The following is a 19,679-nucleotide window of genomic DNA, read 5'->3' on the forward strand; positions in this document are numbered from 1 at the left end:
GGGCATATCTCTGGCAAGTGGCTAGGCCTTACCTTCATCTTTTAGAAGAGAAAACAAAAGGCACATGCAAACTGTTTTCTTTTGAAGAGAACATGGATGTTGAAGAAATGAGAGAATTCTTGTTAAAAAAGAACTCTTCTCATACTGCAGTAGTGCCTTAGGTTGCAATGCAAGATGTAACTGAATGTATTCCATTACCATCTGTTAAAATCAGGTAGGGCAGTGCTCTTTATCTTTCCCAAGACCCATCCTTCCTCCAGGGGGTTATTTTCTGTTAATGGGCCATTGAGTGTCACTGCATGACTGATAAAATTACATCATCCCATTGTGAGATGCTCTGCCCAGGGGGAAGAGCCAAGCATTCCTACCTGGATATAATCTGAGATTTAGAACACCATAGTCAGCCTTTTTCCACTGGATTCCCAGAAGAAGACTGGACCCGTCTGCACCACCACTGGACCTTCAAGGGAGAACTGTACCCTGATTCTGCAGGATCACTGCTTCAACAGAACCACATTTGTCACTCCAGGAGGACTGCAGCCACCATTTAATCGGACTGCTACCAACACCCTGACCAACAGGGTATCAGATTATATTCTGACTCTGTCAGTAGTTTTGGTGGGGGTTTTTTTGGTTGTTGGTTGGTTTTTTTGTACTACTGCATTTTAATTTTAATTTCCCTAGTAAAGAACTGTTACTCCTATTCCCATATCTTTTTCTGAGAGCACCTTAATTTCAAAATTATAATAATTTGGAGGGAGGGGGTTTACATTTTCCATATCAAGGGAGACAACTGTCTTCCTTAGCAGAAACCTGTGTTTTCAAACTGAGACAACTAGCATATTGATTTCTACTTCTGCAGCAAAAATGTGTTTCATTTATAGAGGACTCTCCTGGACAGAAACACGTGTCAGACTATTGACTAACAACATAGAATGCAGTTTTTTGTAGCAAATAACTTTTTGTTTGCATTTGGGTGGACAAGATACCTACAATGGAAGAACAAGAGCCAGTAGATACATTGCACACTGAACTACACAGGCACCAGTGTAGTTGTGGTAGCACTTGTTCACAGATGGGGGTTTGTACCCCGGGTGTTGTACATAGCTGGCTAATACCACTTACCTTGTTCATATGCCTGAGAACTGGAAGGCACAAATAATGACCATTTCCAGCTACTCCACAATTTACATCTCTTCTGGGTGCTCAGTTAGCTGAGCTATTTGTACTCAATGGGAACAGTAGGAATACAGTAATGTTGGCTGAAAAGAAAAGCTGAAGCAAGGGGATTTTCAGAACAGCTTTAGGGCCTGAAAACTGCTGCAGTCTTCCCGTATTTGCTACAGAAAGATGGTAAGGAGTACTAGAAATTACTCTGGTTGTGACAGAGAGAAAAAAAATTCAATTTATCAGCAGGCTGCTCCCTTTAAGCATTGCAGCAGCTTTCAGGTACAACCTTTAGGAAGAGGGACTGGCTTGATGGAGGGAGAGAGGAGCTCTTCCCATAGCATCACCCCTCCAAACGTGCAGGATGGCAAGCAGCTGCTGCAAGCCCAGGCAGTCTGCGCTGGCCCACTAGTGCAGGAGCAATGGCAGGGGTGGCCCAGCAAGGCCAGACCCTCCTGTGAATTAGCACCACTGACATTCCACTGATGGGCTTTTGCTCTCCATGGCATGGTGCTGCAGGATGTTGTGGTCAAGATCCCATGTGCACATGGTACAAAGCATCTTTAGCAATGATGCTGGGTAGCATGATGCCCTGAAGTATGCTGGGGAAAGACCTGTCATTGCTTTAATTACATTCAAACATGCACAGCTAGAGTGAATAATACCATGAGCAGGTCAGGAATTGATTAACCAGTTTGCTGTGAAAGGGAAGGGTACCCCCTTCCTTTTCTTCCACCTGGCCTGTTTAGAGCAGACCTTGATAGGAAGAAGAACATTTATTCACTTAGGTGTAACAAAATATGGTGCTGCCTCTCAGATCCCCACCACTGTGTGCCAGTGGGAGAGCAGGAGCAGGAGAGACCCCAGGATAATGCAGGAACGTTATTTAGTAGAAAGACCTGTTAGGACAGCACTAGGAAAACAAGGAAAAGACAACTCTTTTTACAAAAGTTGACTAAGCATCAGTGTGTCTGAGCAGCAGCTTGAGGAGTCAGTGCAAAATATTTGATGAATCATTTAAATTTGAATTGAAGGAATTCAACTGCTCCATTATGAGTTTCAAGGGGAGAAAGAATTCCTTGAGGAAATATATAAAAAGTAGTTATTGATATAACATGAGTATTTTTTCCTATGAAGGTTAAAGAGTGTTAAATATGTTGGTAAAACCAAGAGAATATCAAAGGATGTCTCGTTTACATAAACAGTGTGTTGGCAATCCAGAAATACCATCCCCAGGAGTTAATTCCACAGGTTCATACTGGAAGTCAATGCCACTCCAAGGAGCAGGAGGCTGAGCTGGAGCCTGACATGCTGGGTCTGCTCCAAGCCTTTCAGCAATACTTGGCTGAATGTAGGGGCACAGTTACTTTGCTAATTACTTCTGTTCCATATGGAAGTGAGAAGAGGAGAAAATGATCATTATTATCCATTTGAGCACACTATTACCTGAGTGCAGTGTGTGGCTACAGTGCTCTGTATGCAATTGCACTCTCCGTTAAACAACACCTGGATTTCTTCTGAGGGTTGGTGCAGACTCAGCTTCAAGTGATATCCTTATGCCCCACTTAAGAAAGTGATTGGGATGTTAAGAGATTCTGCCTGATACCTATAAATCAGTGCTTCAGACACTGTCAAAACCTAGTAGGTCTGAAAATACGTTGACAACACTCTGAATTGATCTGTACTTGCTGAACTTGATGTGTCCTTGCTCAAAAGAGACCAAGAGAAACCTTGAAGGAATGGTTAATTCAGGAATTGTGTTTGAAAGGGCAAAGAAGCTAGCAGTGCTTCCAGCCCTAGGAGTTAGATTTTGGAGTTTTGGAGGTTTATGGTTGGGTTTTTTGTTTGGTCATATTTTGGGGGGTGTTTTTTGGGGACATTTTTTAGGAGCTTTTTCTTTGAGCAGGTCATATGGAGTATCTTTAAGTCCATCTCTGTGGACTTCCCAGGCAATTCACTGGACTCTGTGAACTCACTGGACTCAAAGTGGAGAGGTCCCTGTCTCTGTGCAGTGAACGAGGGAAGACAGTTACACCTGACAGTAAGCAATGAAGGCCATCTACCAGTTTCCATTGCTCCATTCTGCTTTTACATTTGAGGAACTTCTCAGCTTCATGGGTATCAGGAAGACCTTGACAGCCAGGGATGCTTAAGGAGCCAAATAATCTATACTGTGTTTGACTTGTCTGTGTTGAGATGTTGTCTTTGAGGTCACTGTGGGAGTGGGTTCAGGACAACCTGTGAGACTGATAAGGGCTGGATCAGACATGGATGCTGTAGCACATGCACTCCTTCATCCTCCTCCTCATGCCAGGCCAGAGCTGACTGTGCAGACTCCCCGGGACTGCAGCAGATATGAAACAGGAGGATTTCCTATTCCATTGATTAGTAAAGACAATTTCAGAGCAGCACTTGCAAATTAGGCTTATTAGTGGACCCACTTCCTTAACATCCCCAGACTTTGGGCTTGGTCTTCATAGAAGTCAAAATTCACCTTGGCTTCACTGGGCAGGGATCTTCTTAAGCTGAAACCACACTGCTGGTTCTCCATGTCCCAGTAATATGCAGCGCCCACATACCAGCATGCCATGCCACCAGCAACTCCACATTGCATTTACAGCACCAGCTGACTTGCAGTGAAAGAGAAATACTAAGAAATCCTCTCTACCAGAAGGAGTACTGGAAGTACCCCACCAGCAGCTGCAGTAACACACTGTGTGGCAGAAGTCCCTCCTTCCCCTAGGGAAACAGAGCTGAATTGGTTCTTGAAATGACAGATAGAGCACCCTCAAGGTGGAGTTGATCTGTACTTAAAACAATTTTTATTTATCCATCTACCTTCTAGGAAGTGTTTGGTGCTTCTTTCAAGTGGGGCCAGCTAGGCAGACCCACAGAAATGTGAGTGCCACTTCCCTGTGCCTGAGAATCACCAGCTCCACAGTGGTGACACTGTCCAAGTCATATGCATGAGGTTGCTTATTCCTCTGGTGTGGGCCCATAATTACCCATCCGTGCCCAGAAGGGCAGGCAAGCTCTCCTGCAGCTCACAGGAAATAATTACAGAGCAGCTCACCTTCCTGCAGTACAAAACTCTTCCTGATACATCCCAGAGGCACCAGCAGCAGCATTACTCATAGTGGGTGACATTTCCCAGCCTGATTCTCATGCCCTGGCTCAGCCATCCATCCCACTCCCACCTGAGGCTGGTCCAGCCCAGGACAGCACGTTGATGCAGGGGAGCTGGGGAGGAAGTGGAGATCATGGCTCTGGCTGTGGGAAGCAGCCTATCAAGAAATGCTTGTTTAACACATGGTAGATCAGCCTGCCTCAGGAGTGAGCTGTTTCTGTAAATCAAATTGCTTCTCATGAGTCAGGAGCCCAACCCTTTATTACAGAGTCACATATTTTCAGAAATCGCTGTAATTCAGGGATTTTTTATTGTTAACATTTTTTGGCTTTCATGTACCAGCCTGAGGTGGGATCTGACTCCTTAGAACTGTTAAGAGCATGGGTTTCTGTGTACTGCCAGCACCCAAAGGGAGTGAAAGCCTGTAAAGGGATACCAGACAACCCATCCTCATTTGCCAAGAGAGACAGATCAGTCCTTCTTCTCTGAATGCTTCTGAGGGCCCCTTTCCTAAAAATGACATCCACAGATGGTAAGCTCTGTGGACCACTACTGGAAATCACCACGTATGGCTGAGAACGCTGGAATTAAATTTGTAATACTCAGCTGCTGTAATCTGCAAACAGTGCTAAGTGGTAGAAAGAGGCAGCAACCATCTTCCAAAGCTCTTTGCAAGTACATACGATCAAGAGAGTCACTTTTCAGCCACAGCAGGTGCTCACTTCTGCTCAGCCCCTAGGAAGTCACACTGAGGATGATTGCCATGCAGCTCCTTATAGAAATTTCATAAAATATACGATGAAAAATAATTATTGAGTTGTCTAGACAAGCTACCCATCCATCTCTTATATGTGCAAAGTGAATGATTTGCAGCAGAAGACCAAAAGTTTAAAGTGTGTGGGAGTAACACAAAACAGCAATAGAAGCATGAAAAAAGCTCTTTACCAACATTGCTTAGCTGCTGCAGTAATGGGAAACAAGGCTACAAATTACTTTCAGAGTTCTATATTTCCATTGTTTTAAAAGCTACAGCCCTTTTTTCAGAGCATTACAAAAACATCCTGCCTGCAGATAGGCTTTTATGTTTTTTAAACACTGCTTGCAAACGTAAGTACAGGTATGTGGTTGATGTGAGAGAACCCTTGGGGGTGAGAAGCTCCACACAGGGGTGTTTTGGGCAGTCTCTGTAAACCAGTGTTGCCACCCCTGGTTAATTAATTCCACAGTGGGCACTTGCTGACACAGTGTTTCATTTGACTGCAGGATTTCCTGGGAGGTTTTGGGACACGGTAAGACAAGGCAAAGCACACACTCTTCCCAAGGCATGGCAATGCAAGCCAACAGCACTGCTGGGTACTGCCCTTCTGCCTGTGATGATGGGTGGGAAAGGGAGCAGCGGAGGAGAGCAGAGCTTGGCAAGTACCTGCTTGGTTGATTTGTGTCCACACACACCTGCTTATCCTATGTACAGTATGTGGTGATGCCCCTCCAAGGTTATTTTGCCTGCAGGTCCCTCTGCTCAATGTTCTGCTTGCAGACCATGCTGATGCTCTCCTGCTCTGAGGACAATCTCCCTGGATGAGCATGCCTGCGGAGAAAAGCTCACATCCCTTGGCTTAAAGATGCATCCCAAAGGAGTCAGCAACCTATGGGTACCACTGCCTGCAGACCCTCCTCACTCTCCTGTGGGGCATGTGGCAAATCCTCAACCCCCCAGTTTCATGTGCCAGGAAGGTTTAACTTCAAATTATTTTTTGAGCTGTTGCTTTCCCTGCAGAAGTTTTGTTTTGTTTTGACACACACCCTAGTGTTCAGCATCTTTGCTTTGTAGTGGCTTTTGTGATCAGATACCTTTTCTGATACTCATGTATCAGAAGGGAGATTGAGCTCCGTGCTCAGTTCAAGTGATCTGCTCCAGACATCATCTCTTCAGACTGGGCTCAGCAAACAAAACCCTCTCTGGGAAATAAAGGGCTCAGACTCACCAGGCAAGAGAGACCTCCTGAAGGACTCATGTAGAGCTGAAGAGAATAGAGTGTGTCAGAGTTTTAAAGACAAAGTAGTGCCATCAGAGGGGTGTACAGGCTCCACACAGGAGGGACACTTCACAGGTTGTCAGCCTTTGAATTCAGCTTTTAAATAAAAGGTTGGTCTTCAGACCAAAAAAAGTGATGCTTTTTATGAGTAATAAAGCACAAAGCAATTTAATTTTTTATGGATGAAACTACCATTCAATATAAAATAATCTGGCTCTTTTGATTTATTGATAAACCAAATTCATATTTCACCTTGGGAAAATAATACATCATCTGGCTTGCCACTGGGCAGATGCCTGAGAGACAAGGGTGTTGGTGCTGCTGAGGCTGGGATTAGCTTTTGTGTCACAGGCTAGTCTGAGGGAATACATTTCATGTCCTGGGCTCCAGCACTTGTCAGAGGTGATGGGATGGAAGCTGATGGTCAGTACCATTGTTGGGAATTTTGGGCAGCCACGCTGTAGCAACACTGTGTATGAAACTGCATGCAAGTCGTGCTCCCCATGGTCCACGGCTCTGCTGCCCAGCCACTGTGCACATATCCCTGCCTTGTCCAGCCCTCGGCATGTCCTGCTGCCCTGGGCTCCCCTGGGCCACAGCTGGGAGCTGCAGCAGGGGCTGCAGTTGTGCGTGGACCCGGCTGTTGTTCCCATGGTGACAGGAGAACGGTGGCGTTCTGGATCCGCGATGTCACAAGGTAGCTGCTGGAAGGCTGCAGGAGCAACGGCAGCTCTGCTCCACACTCACCACCAGATGAAGCTCTCAGGGCACTCAGGATTGCTCTTGCCCTGACACACAGCTTGACCATGTCGATGCACTGTCACTTCGAGAGCATGCAGAACCTGAGGCACATACAGAGGCACGTGAAGCTGCTGAACCTGCGCCTGCAGCTGCTCCGTGAGAGGCTGTGTGCAGCCCGCCTGCACAGGTGCACCCTTTCCTGCTGCTGCCTGCCCCAGCCCTGCCTCCGGAGAAGGTGCATCTCAAGATATGAGAGGTAAGAGAGAGCTGCCTGCTTTCTACAGACATTGGCAGCCTTTAGGGTAGGATAAGGGATGTTTGACATTGCTATCAGGAGCAAAGGTTGAAACAGGTAAGTAGGATGGGAGCGAAATAGCCATTTTGGAGAAATAAATTGAAAGGGATACAGGAAGGTAAATATTGTTCTCTTGTTTTAATTCCAGAATGAAAAGACTTGGCAGGATGTTGAACTCATGCTCTGGTCAAAATTTGGCTTTGATCGATGTGAAGGGGTTTGACCCCAGGGACATCACGGTAACGGTGAAGGACGGGAAGGTGACCGTGTCAGGGGAGCGCAAGGTGGAGTGCAACACCGGCTTGACAAAGACATGTAACTACAAAAAGTTCATTAAGGAATTCAGCCTGCCGCCAGGGGTGGATGACAAGGAGGTGACCTACTCAGTGGAATCCAAGTGCCCCAGAGAGATTGAAAAACCACCCAAGTGCTGCCCTTTTCTCTGCAACTACTGAGCTGCAGCAGGAAGCCAAACCAGGCACAGCCATTCCCCTGCCTCACTCCTTCTCTCCATCACATTTAGATCTGTCCCAGTAACTGTGTGTCAGCAGCTTCTCTTACCTCTTCCATTAAAGAAAACAGCATTCTGAGCAGGTTGTGTGAGCCTTATTTTGAAGGGGTTTGGTGGGCAAAAAGGGGAATGCCACTAGAAAAACACAAAGATATTTTTAGGCATACATGACTGTGGTCACTTGCTGGGTACTGAAGGCAGGGCTAGAGGTGGTGGACTCAGGGCATACAATCTCATGGATTTTAAAGGCTGAGAAGCACCACTTATGATCAGTCACATTTCTGTAAGGACACTTCTCTCAATCCAACCTCTTCCATTTGAGCTCTAGGGTATTTCTAGGAGGAAAATCTTGAAGAGAAACACCTTGAGGGGAAGAGCCTTCTCCCCAAAAAATCAAGCTGTACCCTTTGTTCCCTTGGTTTGGTTCTTGCACAGAGTGCCTGGCTGGGAAAAGCTGTGGATGAAGGACGAGAGCTTTTCCTTAGAAGAGTTGGGATTAGGCTAGAACTCTTACCAGCTGAGGAGGGAATGACAGCATTTCCTGCTGAATTCAATGGCTCCAAAATAATAAGAAAACATTTTTCATGTTGGGAGAGGGGGAGAATTGTCAGTACAATTGCTTGAAGGCAATTTTAATTTTGCTGCCCTAGCCTCAGCACTTGGGTATGCACTCCTATGGGAAGTAGCATTACCTCCCACTGCACAAAGGTGTGTAACAGAACACACCTGGTGCCTGCATTTACCAGCCACCTGGGCCAGCATCTCCCCAGTGAGCACCACCTGGTCCAGGCTTCATGAGCCCCTGGGGCTGGAGGGAGGAAGGTTACCACCTCTTCATGTGATGCACTCCCCTGCAGCAGACTTTCCTAACAGGGAACTCAATGTTTTAGGTTGTGCTGGCACAGAACCTGATATTCCCTAAGCTGCTGGGGGAGGGGGTGAGCACGTGTGGGCTGGTGCTGTGCAGGTGTGCTGCACAGCTGAAACTCTTCAGAGTGGAGTGTTGTCCCTACCATTAGCCTGGTTGAAAAAGGCATTTGGATGCTGTCACCTATGAGGACCCTGGCCCCTAAAGGACCCTCACACCAACTGGGTCAATGTGTCCCAGTGCAGCCAAGGGGTCCCCAGTGCCAAAAGCACCCACTCACTGCTGCAGCAGGGAATATTCCCCTGGAAACATCACGCCTGAAGAAAACAAAGCCAGTCCTTTCTGTACAGCCTGCAGACAGCCTCACTTCCACAGCTTACTTTCACCTCATGAAGGTGGTGAATCACAGGGGATGGGTTACAGAGCAGTGAGTCCATGGCTGGGAGCACCATGGCTGGGGGAGGCCCTTGGCTCCATTGCCACCTGCTCCTGAGGTGAGTGGGAGTCCTTTGAGTGGGAGCTCCTCCAGTCAAACATGCTACAAGCAGATCAGATGAGGATCAGTTTAGCTTGGCTATAAACAACTTGGTAATTTAACTTTGGTGCAAGAAATTAACTGCTTCTGGGATATTTTCAGCATCCAACTACCACTTAAAATAACACCTGTTAATAAATGTTAAACTTTATGGGCTAGTGTATAGCTGGGTCAATATAGAAATAGTTTTGGTGTTAAGGGACTTTTTGAAGGTCACCTTGTCTAATGCCCCTACCATGACCAGGAACATCTTCCATGAGACGAGGCTGCTCAAAAACCCATCCAACCCGGCCTCTGGGCAACCAGTTACAGTGTCTCACCACCCTCATAATAATAATAATAATAATAATAATAATAATAATAATAATAATAATAATAAATATTCCTCATGTCACATTTAAATCTAATATTTTTCAGTTTAAAACCACTTCTCCAGTCACTACAGTCCTTGGTATCAAGTGTCTCTTCATCATTCTTACAGACGTTCCTAATATACTGAAAGGGTGCCCATGCACAGGTAGTCTGATTCTGCTGGTGCTGCCCAAGGATGTTTAGACCTAAACCACCCCTCACCTGGGAGGCCAAAAGGGAGCCTCCAGTGAGAGCACACAGCAGAGATGGGTACTGGGGATGGACTGGGAAAGACCATCTTCCTACAAAGCAACCCACCAAGTAATAAAACCAAAACCCCTCTGTGATAGGGTTTTTGCACTTTGTAATGATTTCTATAGAAGCTGTCTAAGCATGCAGAAGGGAAACATATTTCAACACCTCCCCTCTACCCGTGACTTGCAGAACATATCGAGTCCCACGGCAATCACAGGGCTGGTTATGACTGCTCTTATCCCTCCTGCTCATCCTTTAACACATGCTCTTCACACACTGTTCCTAAATTAGGCTTCTTACGCTCCTAAAACCAAATTACACTCTTGAGCACTTATTGACAGCTTTGAATTTTTTCTTATTGACAGACAGAATTTTCTGAGGAAAATTCTGAATTCATATTACATCCTGTGAGTTGCTAGTCTAGGCTGGTAGGAGCATCTTGGAGACCTTTTCTGTAATAAAAGCAAATCACTGAAATAGTCACTTAGTTTTGCTAATGCCTACATGCTGTTAGCAATTTGGAACTTAGCCCAAAGTCTATAATAAACAAATACTGAGAGTTTTGAAGGAGAAAATACCTTTGGAAAGCCACCATTAACCCAGCAAGCCGTAACATCATCATCTCCCATTTAAAAAATTCATTTACCACTAGGTGGCAGATACTATTTTTTTTTAATTTACCACCATGCAACTCTTATTCAGAGCAAACACACTGAGGGTGGTGTCACAAAGCAATAAGACTGGCACACACCGGAGCTGGCATTTTTTTCTGATACACTAATGGCAAGTGAAGAGGAGGACAAGAGACAGAGCTGTTTTTTGATCCTGGGTGTGCAAGAGCTCTCAGGACAGACCACCATCACATTAGGTTACTACACTGAATATATATCTCCCCCATGGAAATAAGGCTCCTGTTTAAGGCCACTTTCATTGCTTCAGCAGCTTGTCTCTGCCACAGTTATCAGCCCAACAGGGTCTTCCAGTGGTTCATGTATTCTTCAGCATGTTGCTGCAACCAATTATTTTTGGGGCCAATCTTGACCATCCTCACGCAGCAGATACTCTCTCTGAATTCCCTAGCATGAGGAAGGTATCAGAGAGGGTGAATTGGCTCTGTGGTTCTAAATGTTAGTGCATTCTTGAACTCTAGTCTTATAGGGGGCATTTATAAATAGCCAAGGAATTTGTAACGAAAGGTCATCTGAGGATGCTAAATCCAGACCTCTCCTCGGTCATCAATTTCTAGGGTTTTTCCTACAGCTAGGCAGTGCTCTGCTGTGCTCTACACAGGCTTAGGCTGTGTTGAAATGTTGTTTCTCTCCCTGCTATTGAAAACCTGGGGAGAGCAGTGCCTTCATGAGAAGGTGAAAAGATCCCATCTTTCCTCTCTGGTGCCTCGGTGCCCTGCTGCTCCCGAGGGCACAGCACTGCCTGGGCAGGGGGCTGCTGCTCTCAGTGGGCACTGCCTGCTTGGCAGGGCTCTTCCTGCCAAGGACTAAATTAAATGCCTGTCACAGGGGCCAGCTCCACTTTTCACACCTCCTCGGAGCAGCAGCATGGCGAGGCTTTTGGCATCACCCCAGCCAAGGGGGGCTGGTGCACTTGCCCCCCACTGCACCTCCACATGAGGTGAGAAGCTTCATCCATCCATTGTGTTTGTGCTTAAAGTTAAATTTAACCATTGTCCTTGCTAAGCTGTTTGGCATCTTAGTCTCTTAGGTAAACTTTCCAAGCCTGTTTTCCATCATCTCCTCTGGAGAAAGCCCTAAGAGTTTAAAAGAGAGAGCAGGACCCATGTCTGCACCTCTGCCTTTGTACCAAAGACTCCATAGATTTGTTGTCATTCTGGACTCTGCACTTGCCACCTCATTAATAACCCTGCACTGAATTTAGGTTAGCAGTAAGCTGATCCTTCCAGCACACTCAGCATGACTGTCATGAAGCTGCCACCTCCACGAGCATGGGACACTGGCCCTTGCTTCTCCTCTTTTACCCTACAGGTCCTTTCCCTGGTCTCTGGAATGAAAAGGAAGTTTTCCATCTCTGTCTGTCTTCTAATTCCCTCTGCCATCCCATTTGTGCCCCTCCAATTGCTGTAGGTCAGGCCTTTCTTTTGACAAGTGATGTATGAGGGTTTGTTTCTTCTCTTAAAACCCCACTCTATTGCAAAAAGCTTTGCTGTCCTGGAGGTTATCCTTTCAATTGCCCTGCTATGTGGTGTGAAATCCTCCCCATGCAATTGTCTTCCTCAATTTCAACATCAATTATAAATAATAGCAGATCTCTCAGCTCTCTGATTGCTTGTGCTAGTCCCTATCTTGGGTGTTACATGGAGCCTTTAAAGGCCTGCAAGTGACAATAATGCTATAATTAAAAAATCTGAAAACTAAAAGTCATCAGCCCCCACACCTCACTAGAACAGATTTTAACTTGCTAGAAAAATAAAATACAGGCTCCTTTTTTGTTTGTTTGGGTTTGGGTTTTTTTTGCCATAGCTTTTTGCATCTCCACATGTGTGTGCAGAAAAGCTTGCAAAAGGGAGAGCTGCCAGGGCTCTGACTCACAGCCACACAAGTGCATGTGGCACTTTAGAACATGCCAAAAGAGAAAACAAAATCCTCTCTCTGCTGAGGTCTGGGTCCCAAAGCTATGGAGAGTCCTGGGTCTCGACAGGGAGGAGCAGGACCCGCAAGAGCCACAGGACACAACCCTGTCCCCTCACACCCCCCTGGCCCAGGGCTGCCATCTGGGGGTCACCAGCCACCACGTGCCTGTGCTTGTGGGACACAGGGTTGTGTTCCTGCAAGCACAGAACCAGGAACACCACCCAGAGCATCTGGCTATGGCCCAGTAAGAATTTCCAGGAGAATGTGAGCAGAAGTGGGTGGGAAGGCAGAGGGACCCGGGAGAGTCTGTCAGAGTGCTCACAGCCCAGGGACAAGCAGCCTCACTCCAGCCACAGGCAAGGCACTGGAGCCCAGCTTCGGGCAGCCACTGGGACAGACTCCTCCAGAGCCCAGCAGGGAGGGAAGGCTCTGTCCTCTGGCAGAGCAGAAGAGGGATGGGGAAGAGGAGAGGCTGGGGCCACGCAAGGTGCACTGAAGACACTCAAACCTGAGCACAGCCCATCGGAGCAACTCCAAGGTGCTTCAGAGCCATTGCCTCCTGCTCAGGCCAGCTGCAGCAGCAATGCTGAGCTGTGATTACCATTGCTTTGTGTCTTGGATTTTCCCTCTCTTCTGGAAACCTGCTAGAAATGTTTAAATATGAGCAGAATCTGCAGGATGCAGAAGAGATGACTGGGGTAAGAGATGTGAAGTTGAGAACAAATTGGGCATGAGGACCTCATGCAGACAAACAATTAAAATCAGTGAGCATCTTTTGGTAGAGAGGCAGCAGAAGAAAAGGAAACCAGCACTGTAGCAGTTAGAAACAGTTGATTGTAGCAGCTAAAAGTCATGCAGCCTTGCTGAGGTTTTACTGACTGCAAATTCAGTAAGGCTCCAGGACACTGAAAAGAGATGAATAAATTAAAACTCCAGCACTTGAAGCCCACTCATGCCATGTCCTGAGCACTTTCTATTCCCAGTAAATCCTCTGAACAACAACAGCACACAGCAGAACTTCACCATTACTGTGAACACCTACACAGTAAATGGCCTTGGAGAAACACAGGGTGTTTACATGACCAGGACTGAGTATCACCACACAGAGCTAAGAGGAAAATTCAATCATATTGGGAAAAGTGTCAAAATGCCATCTTGTCTGACCAGGTACCCACCCATTCTTGGCTGCTTGGTGTGCCTGGAGAGCCAGGCACTTAGTTTGAAATCCTGGGCTGGCACCCGGAGAGATTTATGGATGGTAATGCACCAGGGTAATGTAATCCTCACCTCAATATTTAAAAATAGCCCAAGGGACTGACCTACATAAACTCCAAGCCATCCAGTCTGGACTGGGTGCCCAGTTAGCAGGACATTTCAAATGTGGTGCAGCTGACTCCATGACAATATGGTAGGTTTCTTCTAGGAGAGGTATGCAAAGTGTGCACAGACAATGACACTTCATATTGGATTAAAGCACCAAAATAACCTGGAGGAGGGAAGCACTCTCTGTTTAATCTTCGGAGCAGCTAGTAAAGGAGCAGGAGCAATGCTTGTACTGTAGTACTATTCAGCCAATTATATGTGCTTGCTTCATCTGGAAAGCTGAGGAAAAGCAAGTCCTGACATGGCAGAGGATTACTGCACGCAGGGAGGGAGCAGCAGTAAATAGGTCAGTAAACAATGGCCAGACAGTGGCCCTGGGGGCTGGGTATCCTGCTGGCTCCCAGCAGTGCCTTGCACGGGCTGCCTGGGTCCCTGGAGGCAGGGGTCCTGCCCTGTCTTCATGGGAGCTCCTGGAAACTGGCTCTTGTCCTCCTGGCTCCCAGGCAGGCACAGCACAGGAACACAAGTTTTGCACCCTCAGTGCCGAGCTCCTTCAGCACCGGCCCACCCAAGGACATTAGAGAGAAGAACAAATTTCCTGTTCCTGGGTCCCCACTTCGTGTGTTTGCAGGGTTGAATAATACACCAGGACCCCATTCTTCTCCCAGGGTGCCTGCAGCCTGCTGTGGAAGTGGGATCAACCACCTCAATCCCACCAGATGGACCCAGAGCCCTCGCAGAGAGGATCTAGTGAGGGCAAACGTGCCGGCTGGGTCTGGGGGAGTTTTCTAAAGCACAAGCAAACCCTTAAAGAGGTGCTCCATCACCCCGACAGCAAATGGAGAGGACTGAGCCAGAAGCCAATGCAGGTCTTGATGTCAGCATGGGACATGGGAGCTGTGGCACACGGGGCACCCTGCATGGGATGCAGCTACATGTTTTGCACGCTTGGTCCATTTTGCATAAACCCTTGAGCTGTACGAGAGAAAACACACAAGCACGGCTCACCAGGGCTGCACGGCCACTGCTGAGCCCCAGCCCTGGGCCTCAGTGCCATGTGCTGCCAGGGAGCAGGAAAACCAATGCAGCAGGGCTTGGCTCCAGCCAGGAGATGGTAAGATTTAGATGCAAGGTAAAATCTGGTCTAAAAGAGGCCATTTAAGGATGAACTCATGGAGGACTGTGCAGCTGGGGAGCAGAGGGATGCCTTGCCTGTTGGTGTCAGCAGCAGCAGGCAGCTCTGCAGGCAGCACAACCAAAACTTGCCCTCTAATTGCCTATGTTACAGGAATTTATCAGTCATAAACTGTCTGGGGACCCCAGAGCAAAAGCTGCACCTTATTTGCAGCCAGATCACTGTGCCCCCTGCTCTGTGCCAGGAGCATGCTGGGCTTCTGCTGTGCCGTGTCCACAGCTACTGGAGACAGGAGTCACCCAGGATGAGAAGCAGTGGTGCCTAAGGACAGTGGTGGGCATTTCTGGTTTTCTGCCCATATCTCTGGGAATGTTTTACTGACAGAACAAGGATAATGTTGGCCAATGGTGTCAGGGAAAAAAAAAATCAGGTAAGAATTCCCATAGACAAGATAAACACAGGCTTGAGGACATTGGAGTCATTGTGTTGGGAGATGCTGCACCCTTAGACTGCCTGAGAACCAACCATGTCCAGTACCCACCTGTTTTGGCAGAAAGCTTCTATGTCTGAGACTCAGCACTGTATGGTACAGAGAGTGCTCCAGTCTGTACTTCATCTGAGTAAAAAAAACATGGACGAAATATTAAAAGAGCAAAGAGTAGGGGGTCCAAACAACATCAGAAGGAACCAGAATGAGGGACAAATTTAAAGTAAGAGCATTAAACTGCATATTAGGAGGAAAGCTGACTTTGGAGCAATGCAAACAGGAAAAGAATGGGCATGGCTACACAAATAGCCTGCCTCAAAAACAGGGAGAGGCACAGGCGTTGGAATATGGCTGATGTGCCAAAAGCTTTGGTGGCATTTCCCCCTGCTGATGGTGTGTCATGACAATACTGGATTCCCATCAACAAAAACTGGGGTAAAGCCCAAGATTTAGCTCAACTCAGGGATAGGCAGCTGAGATGTAATGGTTTGAAACACAGTGTACTGAACAGATGGCCTGATGTGCCTGCTAGTCTGAAAGGCTCATTAGCTTCTACAGAGCATCCTGGGGAAGTCTCACCACAGGGTGTAGCAAGGAGCTCCTGCATCTCCCCTGCCAATGACAGCAGTAGCTCAAATCCCAGCACATTTTGTATTCTGTAAGGCAAAGTTTGTCTTTCAAATCAGAAATAAATGAAATTACCAGTTAAATATTCACATTCTTACACAACAGGTATCTCCATAAGAGAAAGCTTAATCGGTTCTTTGTTTGGAAATCACCTCAATACATCTTGTAGTGCTCCAAGAAAGCCTCTGGTTTCTCCAGGACTTGAATTTTGGTCCTTAATCTCTTTTCTTCCAGCAATATTGGGTCAGTCCTGGTCCATCCATGTTTTGGAGATGTAAATCTGAGGCTTGGGATCTATGCAGGAGTGTCTCCTGACAGCACCCCAGAGACCTGACTTCATCCATGCCATTGTGGGGGCTGGCTTGGAAGCAAAACATTCTGCAGCACCTCCCCTTCTCATCCACTTTGTTTCACCTCAGGGAGAGCCAGACTTCCCTCTTAAATTCAGATACCTTTCTAGGCCTCAGCTTATTCTTTCTGACCTATGAACAGCTTTCTACCCATAGGCCTCTTTGAATTCCAATTAGAGATGAAGTTCAGTTTGCTTCCCATGATTCATGTGGGAAGGCCCATGAGATCTGGCAGAAACAGCAGCTCATCACTTATGTTTATTATGCTGGAGCAGAATATGACAAATCACAAGTAGGGAGATGAGCTGACCTCTAATAATCTAACATTTTTAGAATATTCCTTTTATTTTTACAGAAAGAAAGGTAACTGAGTGTGCTTGAAGAGCCCGAGGCTCTGTCTCTTGCTTAGCATTAGCATCAATCTCTCTGACATTATTTGTACTAGTTTTCTCACGAGTATAGAGGTTTAACTGGATTTCAAACATTATCAAGAAGACTTAAAAGGTAAAGGCCAGATATTTTTACGTTTGCTTGCTGAAAAGGTTTTTATTCCATCTCCCTGACTGTGATTATAGATACACTTCTTGCTCCTTGAAAGCAGTCTTAAATTCACAACTGCTTACAAAGCCATAAAAAAAGCAATTTATTGCACATCACTGAACACCCTCAAGAGGCCTGAGGCAGCATTAACATTTTAAAGGAAGTGCTGGTAAATCCTTTTGCACATACCCCACCTGTTCTTTTGTTCCTACATGATGTCTATGGATGGTACATAAATGCTTGCCAAGAGGTGCCCAGCTCCACACAAAGGGCTGAGGACAGAGGGCACATGATTACAAACCTATCCATGCTGAGCACATAAGGCTGGTTTCTTCTGACCAGATAAGCCTTGACTCGTGTCACCTCCAGGTAGGATAGGGACACCAGGCTGGGGGAGGTGGCATTCAGAGGACCCAAGAGGACAAGAGACTTACACTGCCAAACAGACTCTCCAGCAGGTTTTAAGACACATTTCAGCTGAAATAAAAGTGACCATCACCAGTGTCATTGACTGGGCAAAGAAATAAACTTAACATTTCCAAATAAAGAAAAATAAAGAACAAAAGCAAGACACACAGTCTGATGTTTTCCACCAGCCACGGTAATTCACTGTGTTGTCCACCAGTAAATGCCACAGTAATTCAAATTCAAAACACCAAGATAGTTGGGCTTTAAAATCAACAAAGCAGTAGCAAGAGTTTCATATGAGCTAACATAAATAGTGCAGATTGAAAGTCACTTGGCACCAGAGAGAAGTAAGGGAATTGCTCAGTTTTTGGCCACAGTTCTAAGGGGTTGTAAAAGTTACATAAGCAAATGGATTTGTTACTTTATCAACTGACATTCTTTTTGATCAAACTTTTTCTCTTCACCTCTTTTTTGCTTGTTTATTTTAGGACATTCACTCCTGGTACAGAAGGGCAGTGGTTGCTGTTCATGGACTACTCTTGGCACAGAGAAGCCGCAGCTTGGATCTTGGATGCAGGTATATTTACAGAAAAGAAGTATTCAAAAACATCTGCAGCACAAAATTATTTTCTGTTTCATTTATGGGCCTAAAAGGGAAAAAAAAAATGTCTTTTCCCTGGGCCACTGCTGCACCTGGCTTCAATTCCTGCTCTGCAGAGAGCCAGACTGCAGCAGGTTGAAGGCAGCTGCCCACGCGGCAGCGACGTGCTCGCTCAGCACACCGAGGGCATCCACGTGTCAGAGAGCACCAGGAACATCCATGTGGTGTCAGAGAGCACCAGGAACATCCATGTGGTGTCAGGGAGCACCAGGAACATCCATGTGGTGTCAGAGAGCACCAGGTTCACCACAGCCTCATCCCCAACTCCAGTGTTTGCTCAGCAGCACCACAGTTTGTCATGCTCTGCTCCCAGCTCAGCTCTCCCAGGATCTGAAGATGTCTTGGACAGGGCTGAAATTCTTGGAGAGGCTGTTTCAGCCTCTGGTGAGCACTGACCCCAGCCAGCTGAAGTCATTTTCTCTCCAAAGCTGCACTGCAGGTGCTGGCAGGGCTCTTTCTGCAGCAACATCTCAATATCACACACGGAGGAGGCTGCAGATTTGGTCCTTGGCAACCTCCTGCCCTAAAGGACCACTTCTCAGGGAAGCCCACCAGGCAATAACTGGCAGTGGGCAAGCCTAGATCAATTCTTCTCCATGGCAGGAAAGGCAGAGCTGGGCAAGAAAATCCCACAGCAGGAAATGGGCAAAGTCTTCCTGACTGCAGCCTTGAGTAAGCATCTCTCCTGTGTTTGCCATTTGGGAGCATCTACACCAGATGCTCAGGAGGGTGTTGTGGCTGAGGAGTTGGGTTCACTCCCACCATTCAAAGCTGACCTTTCCAGGGATGCAGTGACCAGTGTCAGGAGAGAGAGCAAGCTTGTCTTCTTCACTGCTGCTCCAGCAGCTCTGGCATTTACCTGGGCAACGCAATCCATGGGCTGGGGTCCAGGCAGGCACAGAGGAATGTCCCAGGCTCTCTCCCTGAGCAGGATGTGACTGTTGCCCATGCTGCTCACCACTGACCTAGCCAAGCCAGCTCAGATCCCAAGTGCCTGACACTGGGACCAGCATGTCCCCACACCAGTTCCTGCTGAAAACTCATGGAATGGTTTGAGGAAGAGGGACCTTTAAGTTCCTCTGGTCCCAACCCTACTGCCATGGGCAGTAATGCCCCTGTCCCACATGACCTTGAACACTTCCAGTAGTGGAGCATCCACAATGTCTCTGGGCAACCTGTGCTACTGCCTCAGCATCTTCAGGCTCAGCACCAGGAGCTGCAAACAGCAAGTGGAGTTACCTGGGCTGTACACTGGGAGAGGGGCAGCTCTTGCTGTGCTGTTGCTCTGGAGGAAGCCACATCCCCACAGGTGGCACCACTTGCTGAACACCCTCCTGCTGTGCTGGTTTAAATTTCTTCCAACAGCGCAATGGCAGGGAGAACAGTGTCATTGTGTGAAGTTCTGTGTTTCCATCTTTCACTAGCACAGACTTTACTAGAGAACTAACTTCCTAAAATCCGGTTTCCATATAGTTACCGGTGCTCTTCACACCTCTGGGGGTCAACCATAGCTTAAACACTTCCTTTGTTACAAACTTTCCTAAAGGCCCTTATTGTATTTATGATCCCCTAAATGCCCTTGGAAACACCAGGAGAATTATAAGAATCAGGCTGGATGCTTTTTGTCAGCTTTGACTAATGAAAAACCCATTTCAT

At 46.9% G+C, this 19,679-nt stretch overlaps 1 protein-coding gene and 1 long non-coding RNA gene across 2 annotated transcripts; one reads left to right on the forward strand and one right to left on the reverse strand.

The window, feature by feature from the left end:
• Positions 1-4,092: 4,092 nt before the first annotated feature.
• LOC128809549 (uncharacterized) lies at positions 4,093-6,935 on the reverse strand. Its single transcript, XR_008437768.1, has 3 exons — positions 6,583-6,935; positions 5,747-5,882; positions 4,093-5,066 (listed from the first exon to the last, which is right to left on the reverse strand). It is a non-coding gene; the product is annotated as an uncharacterized LOC128809549 (long non-coding RNA).
• Positions 6,936-7,048: 113 nt separating this feature from the next.
• On the forward strand, positions 7,049-7,956 carry ODF1 (outer dense fiber of sperm tails 1). Its single transcript, XM_053981604.1, has 2 exons — positions 7,049-7,327; positions 7,515-7,956. The coding sequence occupies exons 1-2, from the start codon at positions 7,137-7,139 to the stop codon at positions 7,819-7,821; spliced, it is 498 nt and encodes a 165-aa protein (XP_053837579.1). The 5' UTR covers positions 7,049-7,136; the 3' UTR covers positions 7,822-7,956.
• Positions 7,957-19,679: the final 11,723 nt, after the last annotated feature.

The sequence above is a fragment of the Vidua macroura genome, chromosome 1 (genome assembly GCF_024509145.1).
Source record: "Vidua macroura isolate BioBank_ID:100142 chromosome 1, ASM2450914v1, whole genome shotgun sequence".
In the NCBI taxonomy this organism is placed as follows: domain Eukaryota; kingdom Metazoa; phylum Chordata; class Aves; order Passeriformes; family Viduidae; genus Vidua; species Vidua macroura.